Here is a 23,721-nt window from a genome sequence, read left to right as displayed (position 1 = left end):
GGTCCGTGGGCTTACGGTTGGATTCCCGGTTCCCCGGATGGCGGCCAACCGAGAATAGTAAGCCGCGCGAATCTCCTCCCGCTCGCTATGGAGATTTCTGCCCCTGGCGTCTGAACTTTGCGGGCATGAATTTTCCTTATGCCCTGGATGTCGTAGAGGGAGACGAGGAGGATGGTTCCGGTGCTATACTCCCATCGAAGAATATCTCAGCTGCTCAGGTACGCAGATTCTAGTTGTGTTTCGTTTTTATAACTTCCATCGGACGGGAAGAATAATTCCTTTGTGGTGTCGGTTTCAGGTATTGAAGAAGAAAAGATTAGGCCGAAGCAGTCTTCTACTATGGTGGTGGGTGAGGTTGAGGCCCAAGAAGAAGTTACTAGTCCTGTGAACGAAGAGTTTGCTGAGGACGAGATTACAGATGGGGAGGAACGTACTGGTACCTCCCCTATCAATGCCGAAGAAGAGGTCTTCGCTGGTCCGCCGGTGATGGAGGAAGGAACAAGGGTGTAGTGGCGGATGATGTTGTCATCGAGGATGTTTCCGTCCCTGCTGGTGATGTCATGGATACCCTCCCCACTTCTCAAGAATTTTCTTTCGATCGGATGTATTCCACGGGGAGTTCTTTGACGAAGCCCTCGATTTTCCCGAGGACTTCTCTTTACTTTCCCCTAATGACATTGGGATGTTCTTGGTGGTGATGGTAATGGTGATGCTGCTGTAGAAGTGTTGGTGCGGAGGAGCCTGCTGTGCATGTAGGCGCGGGAGAACATGCCAACGTTCATGCTGAGGGGGTCGAGTCGGTCAAAGGAAAATCTGTTGTTGACGCGCCCGCCGATAGTCTTCCCCAGTCGCCGATGTCTGAGGGTGAGGATGCCATCATGAGTTGGTTTAAGGAGAAGAATCTTCTGTTTGTCTCTCATCCTGCTCCTGTGGTTGTTGGGGAAAAGGAATCAACCGCGTATACCCGTCGCATGATGGAGATGTCTTCGAAGGCGCAGGTGTCTGAAGCCTGGGGAAAAGGTTGACCGTTCCCGAAGCTACCCTCGTGCCGGAGCCTCCTACTTCTGTTGCCGATATGATGGCTATTGCCGACGGGTATCAATATGGCTTCCCGCAACAGCGTGTGCTGGAGGTAAATTTTCGTACATTCTTGTTCGTGAGAATAGGACGCTTCGGTTGAATAATGTTTTGTCATTTTGATGTGTAGATGATGAGGAGCGAGCATTGCAACCACGTGCTATATCAGTTCTTTAAAGCAAAATCTCTGAAGCTCGAGGCTAAGCTTCGTCATCGGGAAAAGGAATTATCTGCGGCGGAGGTGGAAATAGAAGAGCTGAAGAAAAGCCTTAAGGAGAAAGAAAACTGGGTGAAGCAGAGGCTGATCTTCGTTCAGAACTTATTGCAGTGCGCGCTGAGTTAGAGCAAACTCGTAGCCAAGTTTCCACTTTCACAGGTTTGGTTCTTTTCCTTCGCCGTTGTCGTCATTCTTTTCTCTTAGTTGTTCTGTCTGAGTCTCCCCACCCTATGTCCAGTGGGTGGCATCCCCGAGCTGGTATGGCTTCGAAACGAAAGAGCTCGGCAAAAATCTCGTATTAGAGATTTGGTTGAGAAGATTAAGAGTGAGGCTAGGAAATGGGATGCTCGGGCTGAAGTATGGCGCGCGCGGCATGTTCAGATGGTCGACATGCAAAATCTGTACAACCATGATCGTGCTTTATTTATGGCACACTGCTGTGGACCAGTGATAATCTGCGGGAATCCCGCGAGCGTACTTCCTTGTTGGAATCTAGGATTCAGCTATTGGAAGAAGAATTACAGACGGCGCGGTCCATTCCTCTTTCAGGGGTCCAAGATAATATGCTTGGTCTTGCCAGGGAACGAGATGATGCTCGTGCTGAAGTCTATGCTCTCAGCAATGCTCTTTCCGCGTCTCGTGCCGATGTAGCCCGTCTTGCTGAGTCTGAGAGGAATCTTGAAGTGTGCATGTATAGACTCAGCAAAGGGGTCTCAGAGATAAATAAAGAGGTCGACCACCTTCGTCATATGGACTCGATGAAGCAGGTAGAATTAGATGCCTGTCAATTTACTCTCACCAACCTTCAACTAGACTATAAGAAATTATCCGCGGAATATGATCATCTTGATGAAGCGCGAGATGCGGTTGTTAATGAATATGAAGAGGCTTCGGCTTGTGTCGAAGGTATAATCCCAATTCATCGAGTGTGATCTTGTTGTTTTCTACGCTAACTCCGTGGTGTTGTCTTTTTCAGGGCTCGAGGAACGCTTCGCGTCACAAATGAAGAACTTGAAAAGGCTCAATCTTCCTTAGCACAGCAAAGGAACAAACCAATCACTTCAAGAATTTAGCAGCCACCCGCGAGGAGGCCGTTGGTGCTGCTTCCAGAGAAGTGAATCGGCTATCCTCGTTATTATCCCAAGCCCAACAGCGGACAACAGTTATTAAACATAAGGCTCGTTGTCAATTGGCTGAGGAGACGAACAAGATGCTGGAGAGGATAGAGCTTGGCCTAAGGAATGAACATGGTCTCGTGAAGAACTACCCTCGTCGTCCCGTTCCTGCTGCATTGCCCAGCTCCTCGGGCCCCTCTTCTGGTGGGAGCGTCCCATCAAGTCTGGAAAATCCGGATGACGGGACCGCCACCTAGGTAGAGATGGCAGCGTTCTGTAGGGTCCGCGGCATAATTGTGCTTTTTGTAACGATGTAAAAGGAATGTTTTTTGATTGTGTATCCTTGGCTTTGGCCGTTCACTTCTTGTAATCACCCTTTATGAAATGAATCTCTTCTTGATATACCTACAATGTTTTTGTATTTTAAGTTTGTGAAAAATCAAAACAAAAGTTAAGTGTTTTTGAGTGCGATACGAAAGGAAGGTACCTTCGTGATCGTCTTGAGACCTGTCACCCCCGGCAAATCCTGGGCCAGAGGATTCCCAGACGGTGGGGGCCGGGGCAACGTTCTAGGATATGGGGCGTAAAATATGTACGCACCCATTCCGTCGACCCGTTGCCTTAAGATTGGTTGGGTATCTCTTTCTGCTGGGTGCCTTCCCCCTGGTCCTACACTTATGGACACTGATGGGGGAGCCCTGAGAGATTGTAGATTAACTACTTTCCCCAATATTGTAGGTAGATTCCACAGACTTGATAATTTGAAAGCTTGTTTAATTGATAAGTTGAGGTCTGCAATTCCTCTTCCAGAGATAGAAACATGTTGGGCGGGGAGGCTCCTTTCTTCTTCTGGTATATTCCCAGCAGATTCAAATCTGCGTTGCTTCTATGGGAAGTATGGTTTGAGCCATTTAGCATTCCAAGGATGCCGGAGGACCTCACCTTTTAGATTACGAAGGTAGTAAGAACCATTACCCGCAATGTCGTGGATCATAAACGGTCCTCCCCATGTAGGTGCTAACTTTCCCCATTTCTTTTCTTGCTGATATCGTGGGATTGTTCTCAACACATACTGTCCCTCTACAAAATTTCGTAGCTTTACCTTTTTGTTGTACTCCCTTGCTAGTCTTCGTTGATAATTTTCCATCTTTTGCAATGCTACTTCCCTTCTTCCCCCAAGTCGTCCAACCTTTCTAACATCATATCTGTTGTTAGGTTTTTCTCCCAGGCTTCAGTCTTCGTGGTTGGCATGAGGATTTCTGTAGGTATGACTGCTTCAGCTCCATAAGTAAGAAGAAACGGGGATTCCCGGTAGCGGACCTTCGTGTTGTCCTGTATGCCCACAAGACATTGTGCAGTTGTTCGCACCATCTTCCCTTATGCTCGTCTAATTGTTTTTTGAGTATAAGGGCGAGGGTCTTGTTGGTAGCTTCCGCTTGTCCGTTGCTTTGAGGGTATAAGGGGGTGGACTTGTTCTTTCTTATTTTAAAGGTGTCGAAGAGCATGTCTATATTTTTTCCCTGTAATTGCTTGCCGTTATCAGACACAATTTCAGCAGGTATACCAAATCTGCAAATGATGTTCTGGAATATGAAAGTGAACACATCCGCGTCTCTGATCCTGGCCAAGGCCTTAGCCTCCACCCATTTACTGAAGTAGTCCGTGGCTACTATCAAAAATCGTCTCTTCCTGGATCCTTCGATGAAAGGCCCGACGATGTCTACTCCCCATTTTGCAAATGGCCACGGGCTATCGACAGAGTTTAACAATGTTGCCGGCGCGTGGATTTTTTTCGCGAAGCGCTGACATTCTTCGCATCGTCGGGACATCCTCGCAGCATCTTGTATCATGGTCGGCCAGTAATATCCTTGCGTTTTTGCCTTGTCAGCTAGTGATCTCATACCGCTATGATTCCCTGCGTCACCATAATGGATATCCTTTAGAATTCGATGCCCTTCTTTTCGGGATAAGCAGCGTAGTAATGGTCCGAGGAAAGATTTTCTATATAGGACCCCGTCCCGAAGATCGTATCTTCCCACTTTGGAGAGCGTCTTTCTAGCTTGCTTCCGATCCGCAGGTAGGCTTCCTTTGTCGAGGAAGGCATGTATTGTCACCCTCCAGTCATCTTCATTGCTGAAATCTTCGTCTTGATTTGCTTTTGACAAGATGTCTTCTTCATCAAAGTCGTTATGGATGTCTTCTCCTACTTGGTCTTCATATATTCTTCCATCGTATCTTGATTGGTAGCGAAGGAGAATTGAGATGCAATCGAAGGCTCGTATACCCTTGCTATTTTAATACCTTCGGCATTTTTATCCCTCAACATGGATGATATGTATGCTAGGGCATCCGCATGCCTGAGGTCCCTTCTGCATAAGTGCCGGAACTTAATGTTCGGGATTTGTGAAGCCAATGTTTGGACCAATGCCATGTAAGCTGAAAGGGTGTCATCGTACACATTATATTCGAGCGCGATTTGCCGTATGACCAGCTGCGAATCACTTGTCAGCCTTACATCGGTTACCCCCATCTCTATTATTACGTAGGGCATGTATGACAGCTTCGTATTCAACAATGTTATTGGTATGCTCTTTGAATTCCAATCTAAGTGCCTGTATGATCCTTTCTCCAGTTGGGGTGATGATGACAATACCTATTCCTGCCCCTTCCTTATTTTTAGATCCGTCGACGAAGACTTCCCATTGTCTATGACTCGCAGGTTCGAGGATATCCATTGGATCCTTGATTGCTTCCTCGGCTTCTGGTATTCCCTTGATCTCTTCGTCGTTGTCTAGAGGGAGGTCTGCTAAGAAATCTGCCAGAACTTGGGACTTCTGAGAATGTTGAATTTCATGAATGATGTTGAATTGGTCCAGATGGGTGTTCCATTTGGCTATTCGGCCCACTTTTCCTGTGCTTTTGAGGACTGCTTCCAATGGTGCTCTGCATGGTACCCTGACGAAGTGAGTTAGGAAGTAGGTTCTCAGTTTTTGGGTAGCCCATACCAGTGCGAGGATGAGTTGTTCAATCTTAGTATAATTTCTTTCCGCGGGATTGAGTGTCTTGCTGACGTAATAGATAGGCTGTTCTATCTTTGTATTGGTTTTGACTAATACCGCGCTGACTGCGTCCTCCGTTGCTGCTATGTACAGTGCCAAAACTTCATCAGGGTCAGGTTTCTGCAGGATAGGGATCGAAGCTAGATGTTCTTTGATCTTTTGGAATGCTTCCTCGCAATCGGCGGTCCATTCGAACCTGCTCCCTTTCTTAAGAATATTGAAGAAATGTTTGCACTTGTCCGAAGACCGTGCAATAAATCTGCCCAACGCTGCTATGGACCCATTGAGCTTCTGCACTTCCTTTAGATTCTTTGGTGACGGCATCTCTACTATGGCTTGAATCTTAGCTGGGTCTACCTCGATGCCCCTTTTCGTCACCAGATAACCGAGGAACTTCCCTGAGGTGACACCGAAAGTACATTTCTCCGGATTTACTTTCATGTGATGTGTCTCATTGCATTGAAAATATTCCTCAGGTCCTGGTGGTGATTTTTACGCAGCTTGCTTTTGACGAGCATGTCGTCCACGTAGACTTCTAGGGTTCCTCCAATCCATGGTTTGAAGATAGCATCGACCATCCTTTGGTATGTTGCCCCTGCGTTTCGGAGCCCGAAAGGCATTCTGGTATAGCAATAAAGGCCATGTGGTGTATAGAATGCTGTGTGTTGCTGATCTTCTTCTGCCAGGGCTACTTGGTTGTAACCAGAGTATCCGTCCATAAACGACAGCTCCTCGTACCCTTCAACTGCTTCAACCAGTTGATCTATGCTCGGCAGGGGATAGCTGTCCTTTGGACACGCCTTGTTGAGATTAGTAAAGTCGATGCATATTCTAACCCCTCCATTTTTCTTAGGAACAATGACCATGTTGGATATCCAGGTAGGATACTTGACTTCCTTGATAAATCCTGCGTCTAGTAGCTTCCGAAGTTCTGTTTCTACCGCCTCATGATATTCTGGAGCCACTTTTCGTATTTTCTGCCCTGAACGGGGGTGCCCTGTTTGATGCGTAGTTCATGTTGGATTACTTTTGGGTCGATCCCTGGCATATCTCCTAACTTCCAGGCGAACACATCCGCATATTCCTTAAGTAATTTGGTTAAGGAATGTTCTCTCCCTTCGCCCATGATGGTCCCGATTTTGACCCTTTCGGGTCTTCTTCCGTTCCTATGTTGATTTCCTTAGTGGGTTCCACGGGTGTGAACATAGGCCTTGGGTTTCCGAGGACTGGGGCGCTCTTTAATTGCTATTTGGCGTGTTTCTGCTCTTTGTTGATTGTTGAGGTACTTGTTTCCGAGCCTCGGACATTACCTCTTTCGTCAAGCCTTTTCCTGTGGTTTCCTTAAGGAATAGTTCTACGGCTTTCTCTTGCGTGGTTTCTTGATTTCTTACTCTTCGGATTTTTCGCTGTTCTTCTTCTTGCTCGTTGTTGATATGATCCTGAGTGGCCTGGCATTCTCGTGTAGCGATTCGATCTCCCTTGATCTCCATATTCCCTCAGGTGTTGGAAATCTGAGGTACTGGTGGTATGTTGCCGCAACTCCTTTGAGCTTGTGTACCCACTGTCGTCCAATAATGGCGTTGTAGGGGGAAGGGGTATCCACCACACTGAATCGGGTATCCAGTTTCATGGGCCCTGCGTTAACCTGTAACACAATGTCTCCCAAGGGCTTCGTGGCCGCTCCATTGAATCCGTAGATGGTGTGATAAGAGGTCATCAACTGTTCATCATGGAGCTTCATCCGCTTGAATGCGTCATAGAATAGGACATTCACAGAGCTTCCCCCGTCTATGAGGATTTTTTGAGGTTACATCCCGCTATTGGTAATGTCAGGACCAAGGGATCGTTATGGTCTTCCATATCTTCTTCGATATCCTCGGCATCGAAGATGACAGGTAATTCCATCCATTTTTCATGTTCGTCCACTGTTATCCCATCGACCTTATATAACTCGCAGCGATCTTCGAATTGCTTCCGTAACCTTTTTCCAATCTGTGCTGTGAGCGAGGGTCCTGTGGCTTCGGAACACGAGATGGTGTTGATTGTTCGGTTTTCTTCCGGAAGTTGGACTGGTTGGTTCGTTTGGATCTGTCCTCGGTAACCTCCTTCCGTATGTAATGTTTGAGCTCTCCCGCATCAATTAATTTTTGGATCATTATTTTAAGGTTCTTGCATTTTTCGGTCTGGTGTCCGTTGAAACAGTGATACTCACAGTAATCTTTAGACTTTCGGATCTTGGGGGCTGCTTTCCCTTAGACCATGGCCATTCTAAGTTTTCCCTCCCTTTGATCTCCCGCAGGATACGAGCATAGCTAGCGTTGAGTTTCGTGTAAACTTGGTCTTCGAATTTTCGGTCGCCTGTTCTTCGTTCATCCCTCCGTTCCTTTCTATCTTCGTGAGGTCTCTCATCTGAGGAACCCCTTTTGGCCCCATTGGTTTGTTCTGCTGAATTGGTGCGGTGAGACCTCTGCGGATATGCCCTCGGGTTTTCCCGTTGAATTTCTTCAAGTCGAGCGTGCTTCTCGATAATTATTCGGAGATCGCCTTCTGTCTTGGGCACGCTCCCGTGAATTTCAACAAATAGGGGACTCATTCGGTCCAAGCCCCACTTATAGCAATTGATGCTTACCACTGGGTCCACGCTTCCTATGGCTTGGCAGATCCTATGCCATCTGTTTGTGTATTCCTCGTGGTTTCCTTGTAGCCGATTGCTAGTGAAAAAGCTTATCCATCCCAGTGTTTACAGTCTTGTTGTACATGTATGTTCTTAAGAATTTCTCTGCCAGTTGGTCGTATGAGTGTATGGAGTTTGGTGGCAGATTATCAAACCATGATAACGCCGATCCCTTCAAACTTGACGGGAAGTATCTACAGAGTACGGCGTCGTTCTGTCCCCATCTTGCTAGGACGCGGTTGTAGTACCGAACATGTGCAGCAGGGTCGCTGGACCCATCATAGCATTCGAACGTCGGGACAGGGCATTTCAGGGGAATAGGGGTGTTGGCCAAGCGATGCGTCAGGGGCGTGGAGTTAGCTTCTCTCATAACCTCTTCTAACCTTCCCCCTCCTTGTTTATTTTTCAATTGCCTGATCTCTGCCATCATCTCATCTCGCAGTTCCTCCATTGCGCGTTGGTGTTCTAAATTCTTCAGATCATTTCCGTTTGATTCTCCATCGTCATAATCCGGGTCGGATACGCTATGTCTCCTTGTCGCGTCTTCATTAGTCGCTAGGACGACTCTGCAGTCTTGGTTTGGCTCTGGTGCTTTGGAGCTTGCTTCATCAAGTTGTTGGTTGGTCTTTGTGCTTAGAGCAATCCGCTCCTTTAAATCTTGATTTTCTCTGGCCAAAAGTGCTACAGCTTCTGCGTAAACCTGTTGGTTCCTTCTCAGTTCCTCGAGCTCAGCCATTAGTTGGTGTGATTGGTTGGACCCCTGATTGGGAGTCCCCGCACGTGCCGCTACAGCCGTGGCGCCGCCCTCCTCCATGGTCTGTACTAAAGGTGGCAGGGGTTCAACTTCTGTTGCTGGTGTTTCCAAATTGGAGTGAGCGCCCCTCTGCGGTGCCCGAGCCGCCGGTATGGTTTGATTCTGGTTATTTGTTAGCGGCATTCCAAAGGTTAGCAGATGCGCGGGTTGGAATGTTCTGGATTCATCCACCCTTTCCCTTGGTTGGTTAAGTTGACTCATGGCGAAGGTATTGCTAGCCTCCGCAGCCTTCGGGACTACCGCGGCTTCCCCGTATTTTATCGTTGCTGCTCTGAGAGCCGCCATTGCAACAGAATTAGCGTTCATGGGTGAAGTGATTTCAGTGGTATCCTGCCTTCGATTGGTCATTTTAGTTTTATCTCCTTTCTGCTTGCTTCGGGTGATGATCGGGGTTGTCCGGGGTTTTCTTTTGACAAAGCTTTGGATTTTCCTGCTTCCTGCGTCTTCTCCATCACGTGCCTTTTTGTTGACGAAATCTAGCGTAAACTCGCCTTCTTTACTCACAACACGTTCTCTCTGTATAAATTTATTCAAACAGAAACGGGAATATCCGCGTGAAGCGGGTTAGTTGTCGAAATACAATTTTTCAAAAGCGGGTTTATTAAAGGCGATCTTTAGTATATATAAAAAAAACTGAAAATTGTAAATCCGACGGATTAGGACAATAACCCATGCTTGGAACACTAACTCTTATCGAAGGCAAAAGGTGGGTTTTTGAATATAATACTGTTGACGAATGATCTATACAGTCAGAGCTGATAAAATCGGAGCAATCGTATGCCAAATTAGAATGAAATCACAGGACAAGATAAATCTTTTACCGGGACGAAGTCCCTGTTTCTAGCGCCAAATTGTGGACACACGAACTACGCGGGGTCCGAATGCCCAATCAATTGTTAAAGTCTAAAGAGATTACGATGATGATACCCTGATGTGGGTTCATTGGCTCAAAACCCGCGGGTTTATCATGGCCTCCTCCAACTTCCCCATGCGTAGCGATTATGCATGGGGTACAAATATAAAAGGAAAACAACATATAAGCAAATGCATGCGGAACTAAATGAATGTAAAGTGCTGAAATGTAAATAAGACCAAGGTTTACGTGGTTCAGCACTAAGGCCTACATCCACGGGGTTTGTTGTTCTATATTATTCACGGTTACACGAATAGTTGAATGACTTGGGGTTTACATATTTCTCTCCACTATGGGATTCCTTACCTTTGCTATCTCTCTCTCTCTCTCTCTCCTCCTGATGTTTTTTCGATCCCCCTTCCCCCTTTGTGGAGATTGGGTATTTATAAGGTAGGAATGTGGGACCCATCTCTGAAGACCGTTGGAACCTTATCTTCTAGTGTCTTGTGTCCATCACGCAGAGGTCTGCGTTTCCCCCTCGATCCCGCGGAGGCATCTTCGCTCGTTCCATAGGTCGGTCGACACGTGCACTGCTCAGAGTGTTTAATGCGGGTGGTTGAGGGGTCTGCTCGTGTCAGACAAGTGTCTTCTGCCCCTGTCAGTCCGTGTCAGCTGACTTTCTCCCCACCGTTGATCTTAGCTCCTCTTCTGGGGATGAGATAAAGCAACTCCTAGGGGTTTATTTGGTGCTTCGCGACGCATCGTGTTTTGATGTCTTGGCTTGCATGCTTTCCACGTACCTTTCTGTATACACGTGTCCGATAGTGAGATATATGTGTACACACAAAGTAATAACAATCGTAAACTCTTGTCTATCGATACGCCTGCTGGTTAGATGAGCAGTGCTCTATATATTCAGTAGATCATCCTTGAATTTCATGTTCACCATTTCCATCCTATAAGAGAGCTTTCGTAAACAACAAGAATTGTAATTGGGGCACACAATATTGGGATCTTGTAATGGCTTGATTTGCTTAGCACTCGGTATCTCTGGAAAACATATAAATTGGATTTGTATATTTGGAACCCTTTGACGGGAGAATATAAGGACATATTAGTGCGAAAGTTCTATCTCTATAAGAACGTTAGGTATGGATTTGGATATGATTTTAACAAAGATGCTTATAAGTTTGTAAAAATCGGCGTTAATAAAGAAACTGAAAGGTTTGAAATTCAGGTTTACAGACTAAGATCAGATACATGGAGTACTATTCAATCAGCAGTAGCATACTCATTCCCTTGTATCCCTCGTAGAGGTTTTAAAGCTTTTGGTCTGGTATTTAATGGAGCTCTTCATTGGTTAGGCACAAACCAAGAAACCTCCTTTGATGTCATAGTGTCATCCAGTATTAGCACTGAGAGTATTGCAGATATCCCACTACCAGAACACACACGGTGACATCCTAACGGTAGAAAATGGTACAGCAGTTTGGTAGTGTTGGATGGCAACCTTTGTTTATTTCATTTTAATGTTGACTCTGGTTCCCTCGCTGAGATATGGGCGATGCTAGAATATGGAGTCAGCGCATCTTGGACTAACCAATATTCAATTACCCAGCATACAATTCCCTATTTTAATAAATATTCGAGTTCGGTGAGCTTTTGATGGTTGGTGGTACTAAGGTATATGTTTTGCATGAGCCAAAGAAGAAAATATCCAGAGACTTAAATGTCGAGACAGGGTGGATGATAAGAAAATAAGTGAGTAATGTGGAGAGTCTCGTTACGGATTGAAGGAAGGTCCTACGGCTATAGGTATTTTTCATGTTTAAGTATGATGTTTAATGATTATGAAGCCGAATTTCAAACATAAAAAAGTAACTTTTACCTAAAGCTAAACCTAAAATTTAATCATAGCTTACGGCTCAGTCAAAACAGACGGTAAAAAAAATAGATTTTGGATTATTATTTTTTTTTGGAGACGGTTGGAGCGTAGTAACCCTTGCCGAAGTTTTGTCTCCGGGAAAAGTGATTAGTCTGTGACTTAGCCTATTTTTAGGTAAAAATGAAAAAATAAAAGTCACATTCCGTATGAGTGGAGGGGTGGGACGATTTCTGCCGACCGGTATCCCAATGCAGAGAAGTGACATTGAGGCCGTCGGATCCCTTGTTGGTGTACACTTCGAAATTTACGTAGCAAAGTTATTTATATATTTGCATGGTGTCAGACGACCTTATATCACTCATGTTAAGTCCATTGGACAACCAAGAAAAGGACAACTTGATGCAGGTTGGGTGCAGGTCCAGGTCCATTGAGTTTCCACCAAATGAGCACCTGGTTATTAACCACTTAGGCCCAAGGTCTAGACATTGGCATTTACACCAATCTGTACGGTAAGTACAATCCGAGCTCGGATATGCACTTTCTGAGTACGTGTATCCATCACTGTCACATTTGTCCACCTGGACTAGCGGACGGTGTGATGCAGTGGTGTAGGGGGGATGGTGGTGGGCCTGGCGGCACTGATGGAAATGAGAGTGGTGGGCCTGGTGGCAAAGTTCTCCACTGACTACTGATGACAAAGTCTTGTATCTGGGTTCCAAATGAGTTTTTAGCGTTCTTGCGGATCTGAGGCCCAATCTGGTTTGCAGTAATTTTGAAAATTATACAAAGCACCAGATTCACAACTTTAGATCCATGGAAGCTTGCTAGATGCTAACTGAGATGCCAAATTAACCATTGCCACCCAAAAAAGCTTCTTGATCCGAGAGCTGCCAACAAAGCTACTGATAATAGTGAACATTCTGCAAATAGAAGTTGCAGTTAAAGCAACATTGAAGACTGCCTAACCAATTCCAAAGCGCAGTTGCATAAGCGCATTCAAAGAATAGGTGTTGTGTTTCAAAGCAACACAGAACCGTATACAAATTACAGCAAGACGCCGAGCTAATTCCAGGAAAAAGAACTATATCATCATTAGGCACTGGATTATGTAACAACTTCTACACGGTCCAGGCTCTTCTCTGAGGCGTTCTGGGATCCTACAATTTCGACAAGTTAATGTCAGCTGGCTTATCAGGTCTGCAGTATTCATAAGCTGTCTTTGTAGTACCTGCACCTGTATTGCTATGGGTCCAAATTAACCTATCCTCCATATGCACCGCGAACTGAACCTCCTGGATATATTGTTCCACTGATTCCTACAACTCTGGCATATTAATCTGGGATATCCAAAAGCTGTCATCCACTACATTGTGAATATTCGAGACCCCTAGCTCCATTTCTGTAATTTGAAAAAATTCGTTAGGCTATTTTTTTTAGTAACTCTACAAAATACCATAATATCATCAGCATATAAAATGTGGGAAGGAGCAATAGTACCTCTTAGAGAGGAAATGGAGTGAATCCGACCTTGATCAAGCAAACTGAGTTATATCCCCGACTTTGTCTAAAATGTAGCTTTGGTAACAGCTTTGTATTCAAATGTTCAACATTTACAGGTTTAGCTTTACATTGGCAGCCATCCGATAACATCTCCACCGTCTTCATTAAACAACAACATCTCTACAGTCTTCAATCATGTCAGAAAATTGGAGGAAGTAGACATTCATAATGTCCAGCTGAAAAATCCTCTGCACAGTTAACAGATGAAGGCTGATGTAGAACGTTGATCTGTTTTACTTTTTCATACGGTTAAACTGAAATCTAATTACTTCTTTCAGCGACGCTCTCTTTCCCTCTCTGAAGTTCCAGAGCACCTGTTCTCCCTTTCTCATTGTCTTGACTCCAATCCCTGTATGTCTGGTATTTACCTTCTCTGAAGCTATTACCTATAGTAATCACATACGTTTACATCAATCAAAATCGCGTATTTAGATCAACCTAAGGTTTTAAAAAGAAAAAAAAATCAAAAAAAAAAACTTTGGAAATAAAAACACATTTAGACAAAATCTACCTTGATAAATTCTTGGCGAGCTTCCTGAAGCTCTTCAGTGTAAAACCGTTCCTTGGCAACCAATGTTTGGTTCATCTCTTTAAGTTCTATGAACAACTTTTCATTCGCCTCCAGTGTTTTCTCACGTTCATAAAAACATTCATTAACTTCAGACGTAGCTGAACGAATAAATTCAGCCTTCTCTTCATTGAGAAATTCGACATCAGATTGCAATTTATCCTTCTCCTTATTGAGAAATTGTATATTAGAATGCAACATAGCCTTCTCCTTGTTCATAGAGTCAATCTCATTATGCAGTGTATTCTTCTCATCTTGGAGGAAACCAAAATCAGTTTCTAATTCAGATTTTCTTTTCTTGAGTAGCACAACATCCATTCCCAGATTAGTTTTCTCATGGTTGAGAGATTCAAAATCACTACGCAGTTCTGTCTTCTCCTTGTTAAGAAACTCAGTTTCAGTTCCCAATTTAGTCTTCACATTTTTAAGTAATTCAATTTCACTTTCCAGGAGAGTCTTCTTTTCGTTAAGTGAAGAAATAACACTTTCCACTGTAGACTTTTCTTTGTTGAGAAATTCGAAATCACTTTGCAGTTTTGTCTTCTCCTCATTGAGCACCTCAATATCATTTCCCAAGTTAGTCTTCTCATTGCTAAGCGATTCAAATTCACTTTCCAGATTAGTCTTCTTTTCATTGAGCGAGCATATATCACCCTTCACTGCAGACATTTCTTCGCTGAGAGATTCAAAATCGGTTTGCAATTTCGTCTTCTCCTTGTTGAGTAGCTCGGTATCACTTCCCAATTGAGTCTTCTTATTGTGAAGCCATTCAACTTCATCTTCCAGAATAGTCTTCTTTTCCTCTAGCGAACAAATACCACTCTGCACTGCCAGCTTTTCTTTGTTTAGAACTTCAAAATCGCTTCGTAATTTAGTCTTCTCCTTGTCAAGTGATTCGGTTTCACTTTCCAAGATAGTCTTTTTTTCATTCAGCGAACAAACATTACTTTGCACTGTAGACATTTCTTTGTTGAGTAACTCGGTATCACTTCTCAATTGGCTCTTCTCACTGCTAAGTGAAATAATTTCACTTTCCAACAGAGTTTTCTTTTCATTCAGCGAAGAAACATCAGTTTGCACTGTAGAAAATTCTTTGTTGAGTAACTCGGTATCACTTCTCAATTGAGTCTTCTCACCGCTAAGTGAAATAACGTCACTTTCCAACAGAGTCTTCTTTTCATTCAGCGAACAAACATCACTTTGCACTGTAGACATTTCTTTGTTGAGTAATTCGGTGTCACTTCTTAATTGAGTCTTCTCACTGCTAAGTGAAATAATTTCACTTTCCAACAGAGTCTTCTTTTCGTTCAGCGAACAAACATCACTTTGCACCGAAGACATTTCTTTGCTGAGTAACTCGGTATCACTTGTCAAGTGAGTCTTCTCACAGCTAAGTGAAGTAATTTCACTTTCCAACAGAGTCTTCTTTTCATTGAGAGACAAGATATCACCTTGTATTGCAGATTTTTTGCTGTCGAGAATTTCAAAATCGGCTTGCGATTTCGTCTTCTCCCTTTTGAGTAACTCCATATCACTTACCAATATCTTCTTCTCCTTGTTGAGTAACTCCGTATCAGTTCCCAATTGAGTCTTCTCACTGCAAAGCGATTCAATTTCACATTCCAGAGTAATCTTCTTTCCATTAAGTGAACAAATATCAGCTTGTACATTACACTTTTCACTGATGAGAAATTCAAAATCACTTCTCAGTTTCTTCTTCTGCTGGTTGAGAAAGTCAGTGTCATTTCCCAACTTAGTCTTCTCTTTGCTAAGCGATTCGGTTTCACTTTCCAGTATAATCTTCTTTTCAATGAGCGAACAAATATCACTTTGCACTACACACTTTTCTTTGTTAAGTATTTCAAAATCACTCAGCAATATTGCCTTCTCCTTGTTAAGTAACTCGGCATCACTTCCCAACTGTGTCATCTCATTGTTAAGCGATTCAATTTTATTTTCCAGGATCGTCTTCTTTTCCTCTAGCGAACAAATATCACTCTGCACTGCCGACTGCTCTTTCTTGAAAAAATCAAGATCACTAACCAATTTCGACTTCTCCTTGTTGAGCAACTCGGTCTCAGTTCCCAAGCCAGTCTTCTCATTGCTAAGCGATTCAATTTCACTTTCCAAAACAGTCTTCCTTTGGTTGAGCGAACAAATATCACTCTGCACTGCCAACTGCTCTTTCTTGAAAAATTCAAGATCACTAACCAATTTCGACTTCTCCTTGTTGAGCAACTCGGTCTCAGTTCCCAAGCCAGTTTTCTCATTGCTAAGCGATTCAATTTCACTTTCCAGAACAGTCTTCCTTTGGTTGAGCGAACAAATATCACTCTGCACTCCCAACTGCTCTTTCTTGAAAAATTCAAGATCATTAACCAATTTCGACTTCTCCTTGTTGAGCAACTCGGTCTCAGTTCCCAAGCAAGTCTTCCCATTGCTAAGCGATTCAATTTCGCTTTCCAGAACAGACTTCCTTTGGTCGAGCGAACAAATAACAACTTGTACTGTAGAATTTTTCTTGTTAAGTAATTCGGTATCAGCTCCCAAACTAGTCTTCTCCTTGTTGAGCAACTCCAAATCACTTACCAATTTCGTCTTCTCCATGTTGAGTAACTCAGCCTCATTTCCCAAGCTAGTCTTCTCATTGCTAAGCGATTCAATTTCACTTTCCAGAACAGACTTCCTTTGGTCGAGCGAACAAATAACATCTTGTACTGTAGAATTTTTCTCGTTAAGTAACTCAGTATCAGCACCCAATCTAGTCTTCTCCTCGTTGAGCAACTCCAAATCACTTGCCAATTTAGTCTTCTCCATGTTGAGTAACTCAGTGTCATTTCCCAAGCTAGTCTTCTCATTGCTAAGCGATTCAATTTCGTTTTCCAGAACAGACTTCCTCTGGTCGAGCGAACAAATAACATCTTGTACTGTAGAATTTTTCTTGTTAAGTGACTCGGTATCTGCTCCCAATCTAGTCTTCTCCTTGTTGAGCAACTCCAAATCACTAACCAATTTCGCCTTCTCCATGTTGAGTAACTCAGTCTCATTTCCCAAGCTAGTCTTCGCATTGCTGAGCAAGTCAATTTCACTTTCCAGAACAGTCTTCCTTTGGTTGAGCGAACAAATAACATCTTGTACTGTAGAATTTTTCTCGTTAAGTAACTCAGTATCAGCTCCTAGTCTAATCTTCTCCTTGTTGAGCAACTCCAAATCATTAACCAATTTCGTCTTCTCCATGTTGAGTAACTCAGTTTCATTTCCCAAGCTAGTCTTCTCATTGGTAAGGGATTCAGTTTCACTTCCCAGAACAGTCTTCTTTTCCTTGAGAGAACGAATATCACCTTGTACTGCAAACTTCTCTTTGTTGAGAATCTCCAAATCGTCTTGCAATTTCTTCTTCTCATAATTACGCGACTCAAATTTATTCTCCAGGATAGTCATCTTTTCATCGAGCAAACGAATATCACTCTGCACTGCCAACTTTTCTTTGATAATAAGGTTAAGTACTTCAATATCATTTACCATTTTATCCTTCTTGTTGTTAAGTAACTCACTGTCACTTTCCATTTCCATCTTCTTATTGTTACTCGACTCAATTTCATTTTCCAAGATTATCTTCCTTTCGGTGACCAAACAAATATCACTTTGCAATGAAGACTTTTCTTTGTTATATATTTCAATTTCGCCACCCAATTCTATCTTCTCATTTTCCAGTGTTTCCTTTTCTTTCTTGAGCGCACATACATCATTTACCAATTCAAGCATCTCCTTTTTAAGATCTTCAACATAACTACCCAGGTTCGTCTTTAGTTTATTAAGTAATTCATTATCACTTTCCAGTTTATTCTTGTCTTTGCTCAGTGAATCAATTTGAGTTCCCATCTCCGAATCCTGTTTCTCGAGTGCTGCAACATGACTTCTGAGTGTAATCTTCTCTTGATTCAGTCTTTCAATATCTTTCTGTAGTTCAACTTCTTTATCTGCTCTTTGTTTACACAACTGATCAGTCAGTTCCAGGAGTGATGTTCTAGTTTCGTTCAGAAGCTTTATATCATTTTCTATATTATTAAACTCGAGCTGCTTGTTTACCATTCTGGCGGTTAATTCCTCTACGCCATTACGAGCAAAATCCTCATAATCAGCCACAAAAGACTCAAATAATGACTCACTAACCCGTTCAGCAAGTAGATCAATACAGTACTTCAGTTTCTCTTTTGTCGAAATATTTTCAAGCAACACAAGTTCCAGCTCCTTCTCTTTCAGTTCTTCCTTTAATCCTTCTAATGTTTCCTTCCAAAAAAAGCGTATTTTCGTTGCAAACACACCCTTCTTCGCCACGACTGATGCTCGTTTTGCTTTCGCCTTAGACTTCATCCTAGCTTTGGATACTGCTTTTGCTTTTGCATCTGCCTTTACCACATCGCCCAATACTGGTTTCAATTTAGCTTTCACCACAGCCAATAACGTATCGTCTGGCAACGGTTTTGTTTTGGCAAGTTTTCGGTTTGAAACAGCTCTCCTGTGCCCTTCCTTGACCTTTTTCTGAATATTGGTGTCACCTTCTGACTGATAATTCAACATATAATGTTAGTCACATAGTCACAATAGAATTTTAAGCAATTATGTTACTAAAAGAAATTGTTTTCATAAGCACGATTAAACCACAGCTGCAGATAGGGAAATGCACAAAACAGGTACAAGGATTTAGAACTCAACAGCTGATGGTATAAGCACAGTAATGCCATATTGCTCTAGGAGATTGGTGAATCTACATCTATTTGATCTGACAAGTGGAACCAAACAACAATCATCCACCAAATATAAACAGTGAGTTTCTGGGTTCAATTCCAACTTGAATTAGTGGTCACTTTATTCAACATACTCTTCTCATGAGTCTTTTGGACAAAAAAGGTAAAAAATACATTTGAACCACAGAGTAAAATACCAAGTTGAGGTTAAGTGAAGATGGGGAGAATTTTCTGAAGTCTATGTACAGGGCACTCATAATAGCATCAGACAAAAAGTAAATCTCAATTAGAGAAGGAGTACTAGGGAATATTGGACCTGCAAATAGCGCCAAAATTCATCTGGAAGTGTATAAGCAATTATTTGGTGTAAGCTTCAATTTTTCCTGATTTGGATGAATGCTATACAGTCTATATAACCGCGCAAGGAAGATTTTATGCATCTTCTTGTGAATTTCCTTTTCTCTATGGCTGTTTGGTTTTCTAATCCTGCGGTTATTTAGTAATAGAGAACTTCAGATGTTGGCTGAAGTCATTGATCTTCGAGACTCAACATAATAGCATTGTTACTTCTTGGAATGCTGTGACAGCTGTTGTGTTATGCAAAGTACAATCTCATTTTTCACTAACTAGAAGCCAAAACCTGAGGTTGTTTCTGCTGAAGCTAGAGATTGAATCAATCTTATAATGCATACTCAAAACTGAACCGAAGAAGCCCATGATCTCTAAATATCTTCGCAGATAATAACTGAAACTGATTGCAGTGATGCTTCTATGATCAGTAACGTAATTATGAATGTGCAGTAAGAAGCAAATCCTTAATTCAAGAGAGCTGACTTGTTGATCACTGTTCTCGTGCACGCATTCCACGTGGAAGCCCGATATCCAAATAAATGTGGCAGCCCCTTTATGGGTAATAACCACATAATCAATAGGTATAGGGATTCCACGTGGGATGCATGCACGAAAACAGCAATCCACATTCTATTTTAGACTTGCTAATCCTTTTAGGGTGCAAGTGGATCAGGATTAGATGGTGTCTTAATATCCCTAAATTAAGGGTGTTCAAGATTTAAGTTATACCAAATGTTGAAGTTTACAGGTACATGAATTTTGAAACTCAATGACAGACGAAATAAGCACAGTGAAACCATATTGCATCCACAGCATAAACACAATCAAACCATATTGCTTAATTAGGAAGATCGGCAATGGTGAATCAACATCTTATCTAATTTGACAGGTGGATACCAAACATAAATCATTCACCTAACATTAACAGTGACTTTGTGGATCCAATTCCAACTCCAGTTAGTGGTCTAATTGAAAAAACAGTAAAAGAAAAAAAAAATATCATCTGAATCAAAATTCCAGCTCAAGGAGTGGTAAACTAAACTCAGGTGGACGTTAACCAAATAAGGAGAGCAAATGTGAAAATCAATGTACGCTGCACATATAATAGCAAGACACAGAAACAAATTTCAACCACAAAAATGTTTATGATGGAATCTCAGAGCATGCAAATCATAAATCATTAACCAAATATAAACATCAAGTTTCATCATCCAATTCTAGTTAGTCAAATTCCATCCAAACATCAACATTCCAACAATTGGAAAATGCATCTACTCACAATCCATCCAAATCAGATTTCCAGCAAGAGGAAGAAAAACTCAGGAGGACATTAACCAAATTTGGGGAGTAAATTCTGAAAATCGATGTACCGCATACAACACAAAACATCAAGACACAACAAAAAAATCTCAACCACAAAAATGTTTATATCGGAATCTGGAACATGCAAAATCATAAATCATCCACCAAATATAAACATCAAACTTCCACCTCCAATCCCAGTTAGTCATCTCATCAATCAGCATCCCTCCCACCAATTAGAAAATGCATCTACTCATAATCCATCCGAATCAGAATTCCAGCAAGATAAGGAAAAACTCAGGTGGACATCAACCAAAAAGATGTAGAGTATTCTTTGAAATCTATGTTCCAAGTACTCACAACAACAAATCTCAACTAAAGAAAACAGAATCTAAAACCTGAAATTAATTCAAAACTTCATCATAATTATGAACAAGACAACCAAATCCAACAACATTTCCACCATGCAAACTCAAAAACAAATCAATCAAGCTGTTTTCATATCAAATCGATTCGATAATTTAAAAGACATTTTGATGAATTTTTTTTCAAAAATGAGAAATGAAATGATTAGTAGTGTAATGAAATTACCTCTTTTCTAGAGCGTTTATGAGAATTCATGATTGAATTACTAGTTCCAATACTGTCTGATTGAAAAACTCCTGGTTCAGATTTTCTCAAACAAAAATGAATCTGCTTCTTGTTTCTTGGTCTTGTTCTGGTTAGGGTTCCAATTCGAGAGTTAACAAAATGAAGTCATGATAATAAATACACAATTTATATAGATTTTCACGCTTGACTTGACTTTGACTAGTCGTTCGAATTTTATGGGCTCGGCTCCAACTTCAAGAAAAAAAAAATGTTTTTCACGTTCTTGCTTTGCTGAGGCCCAAGTTGGTTTTGTTAAACAAAACTAGGGGTGTGCAACGGACCGACGGTTGCGGATTAGGGATCACCCGCAACCAAACCGTCAAAATTGCGGATTTGGAAAATTGAACCGTGACCGGTCCAATCACCCGCGGATTTGACCTTTGCGGATCAGCGAATTTTACGGGCCGGTTGCGGATTAACCGCGGACTAGGGGTAAAAAAAAAGTAAAAGAAGCAAAAATACCAAGTTTATAAACTAAGTTAGTGCAGCGGATGATCAATGTGCTGGCCAAAATACACATTCTAGGGACTTTGCAACGGATGATCAATGTGATGTGTAGTGTGTTCGACGCTACATTGCAGTTTGTAGAAAAGCCCATTGGTGTGTCCAGGTAGCATGCTTCAACTGCCAATGCCAATATGTCGATGAAGCTTGTCCAACAGCACGGTTCGACTGCCGATTTGTCAACGAAGCTTACCAGAGAGAAGAGTCCGTCTCAAAATTCACCATATGAAGCTTACTGACACATGGGCTTTTCGTTGTACTTGATCTTTATGCCCGAGCATGAAGATATAACTTAGCTGGGTTTAGTGATCATCTCGGGCTTATGTTACTCAAATGCGGTGCGGATGAATCCGTGGTTTTCAATATTCTGCCGCACCCAAACCGCTAAAACGTGCGGATTTGAGAATCACATCCGTGTCCGGCCCATACGTCTTGCGGTTTGGGTGAAATCCGTAATTTTGCGGACGGATACAGGTTAAATCTGCGGTTTCGGTTTTTATGCTCACCCCAAAACAAAACTATTCTTATGTGCAGAGTTAATTCTATGTGTAGAGTTAAGCTCATTTATTACACCCAGGGACGGAGCTAGAATTTTTGTTTAAGGGTGACAAATTTATATGTTAAAAGTCATGATGTAAATCCGGTTAAGCAGTCGAAGGTTACAAAAACAAAATCAGTAATGATACATACACCGAACGTGTGTACCACGATCTGCAACGCAAAGAAATCCAAAGACTGTTAGGTCAGTCCTGGGGGAGATTAGCAGGGAGTGGGGCCAAATGTGGGGCCCATCTTTTTTTCCTCTTTCACACGCTGCAGTCGATGGATATCTTCCACGGTACACCAATCATTTTCGAAAGAAAATTCACCTTTCTTTTCTTTCTTTTTTTTTTTGCCAATCAACAAAATTTTATTCATTCAAATTAAAATAGTGATTACATGTTCGCTTACAAGATTAACAAAAATATCTAAAAACATCAAGATAATCAAAACTCTAATACAAATAAGGATATCAACTACAAGTAGATCGCGAAGAGAAATAACATAGCTTTTGTTAAACAGTAACATGTTTTGAATTTAAATTAGTATAAAATATGAATTCCACCGCTTAGAGCAACTGCAATGGACGAGTAAACCCAAATTTTCAGTCGAATGGGCTGGCGTAGTGGGACGGACCATCGATCAAAATTTGATCAAAGAGTAAAATCCAGACCAAATTTGGTCTGCGATCAAGACCAAATCCAAATATAGTCGGGCGTTGATATAATCTCCGCTACACATCGGGCGTTGATATAATCTCCGCCATTCATCGGGCGTTGATATAATGTACGCCTGAAACGGGGCGTTGATATAATGTACGCCCGATGGGGCGTTGGTAAAGGTGGTCGCGCGAAATGGGGCGTTCATATACTTAACGCCCCACTCCAATTTCTATTTCACAATTTTTGATTTCTGCATGGGGCGGGCTTTATACCTCCGCCCCATTATTATTATTATTATTTTTTGTTTCTGAAGCGTAGACTATACCAACGCCCCACTCGGGCGTTATCTTTACCAACGCCCGATCCCAGGCGTAATGTTTATCAACGCGCCATCAAATATACTCTTTTCCCACTACGCCACATGACGGACTAAACCCAAATTTGGTCTTTTTTTTTAGTCTTTGGTCTTTGGTTATACTCGCACCACTGTGGACGCTCTTAAGTACTAAAATCAGCAAATTGCTAAAATTATTTAGGTAATATCACAAAATCTAGTGGGGACATTAGACCCTTAAGAGTTCCGTCCCTAGTTACATCCTCCGTTTCAAAATGATACGTTAGGTTTCTTGCCGATTTCCTTTAACAGAAGTCAAATCTTATAACTTTACTACTTGACCCATATAAGGGACCACATCTCTAATCAGGGCGAGTGTTGAGATATTCATGTCCTAAAGTTAATTCGCAAAAAAAGAAAAACAAGTAAATATTGGTTAATCAAATGAGGATAGTTAGTGTATTAAGAATTGATTTTAAAAAAAACAAGTAATGAGTCACCTAGTACACATGTTGTAATTTCCTTCTTAAACTAGATTGTATAATATACCTTTTCATTAGTTTACCAAAATTACCACCGAACTTAATTGAAGGATCGGGACTTTCGTGTATAGACCCGTAACAAACTACCGACAAAAAAATAAAAAATAAAAATAAATTTGATTCCCTCAAAATCTTGTTGCCCAAAGTTCAACTTCGGTATTTTGTGTTAGGGTCGGCTCTGTCTCTATTTCTTAACAAATTTAGGGATCATTTCTCTCTCCTATTTTGCTCTTTAAAATATCAAGGGAACATTTTTTTCTTAAGG

General features: G+C 42.1%; 1 protein-coding gene across 3 annotated transcripts; it reads right to left on the bottom strand.

Moving 5' to 3' along the window:
* Window positions 1–12,582: 12,582 nt before the first annotated feature.
* Window positions 12,583–20,956, bottom strand: LOC113344853 (cytadherence high molecular weight protein 2-like). 3 transcript variants are annotated; one of them, XM_026588751.1, is made up of 5 exons: window positions 20,815–20,956; window positions 13,766–18,388; window positions 13,192–13,640; window positions 12,923–13,093; window positions 12,583–12,851 (listed from the first exon to the last, which is right to left on the bottom strand). In XM_026588751.1, the coding sequence occupies exons 1-3, from the start codon at window positions 20,842–20,844 to the stop codon at window positions 13,488–13,490; spliced, it is 4,806 nt and encodes a 1,601-aa protein (XP_026444536.1). In that variant the 5' UTR covers window positions 20,845–20,956; the 3' UTR covers window positions 12,583–12,851; window positions 12,923–13,093; window positions 13,192–13,487. The 3 variants fall into 3 exon arrangements, with proteins under 3 accessions (XP_026444536.1, XP_026444535.1, XP_026444534.1); XM_026588750.1 differs by having other exon boundaries at window positions 12,929–13,093; XM_026588749.1 differs by having other exon boundaries at window positions 12,583–13,093.
* Between the last annotated feature and the right edge of the window lie 2,765 nt (window positions 20,957–23,721).

This window comes from Papaver somniferum, unplaced genomic scaffold (genome assembly GCF_003573695.1).
Source record: "Papaver somniferum cultivar HN1 unplaced genomic scaffold, ASM357369v1 unplaced-scaffold_80, whole genome shotgun sequence".
Lineage (NCBI taxonomy): Eukaryota > Viridiplantae > Streptophyta > Magnoliopsida > Ranunculales > Papaveraceae > Papaver > Papaver somniferum.
This window is presented reverse-complemented; position numbering and strand designations above follow the sequence as displayed.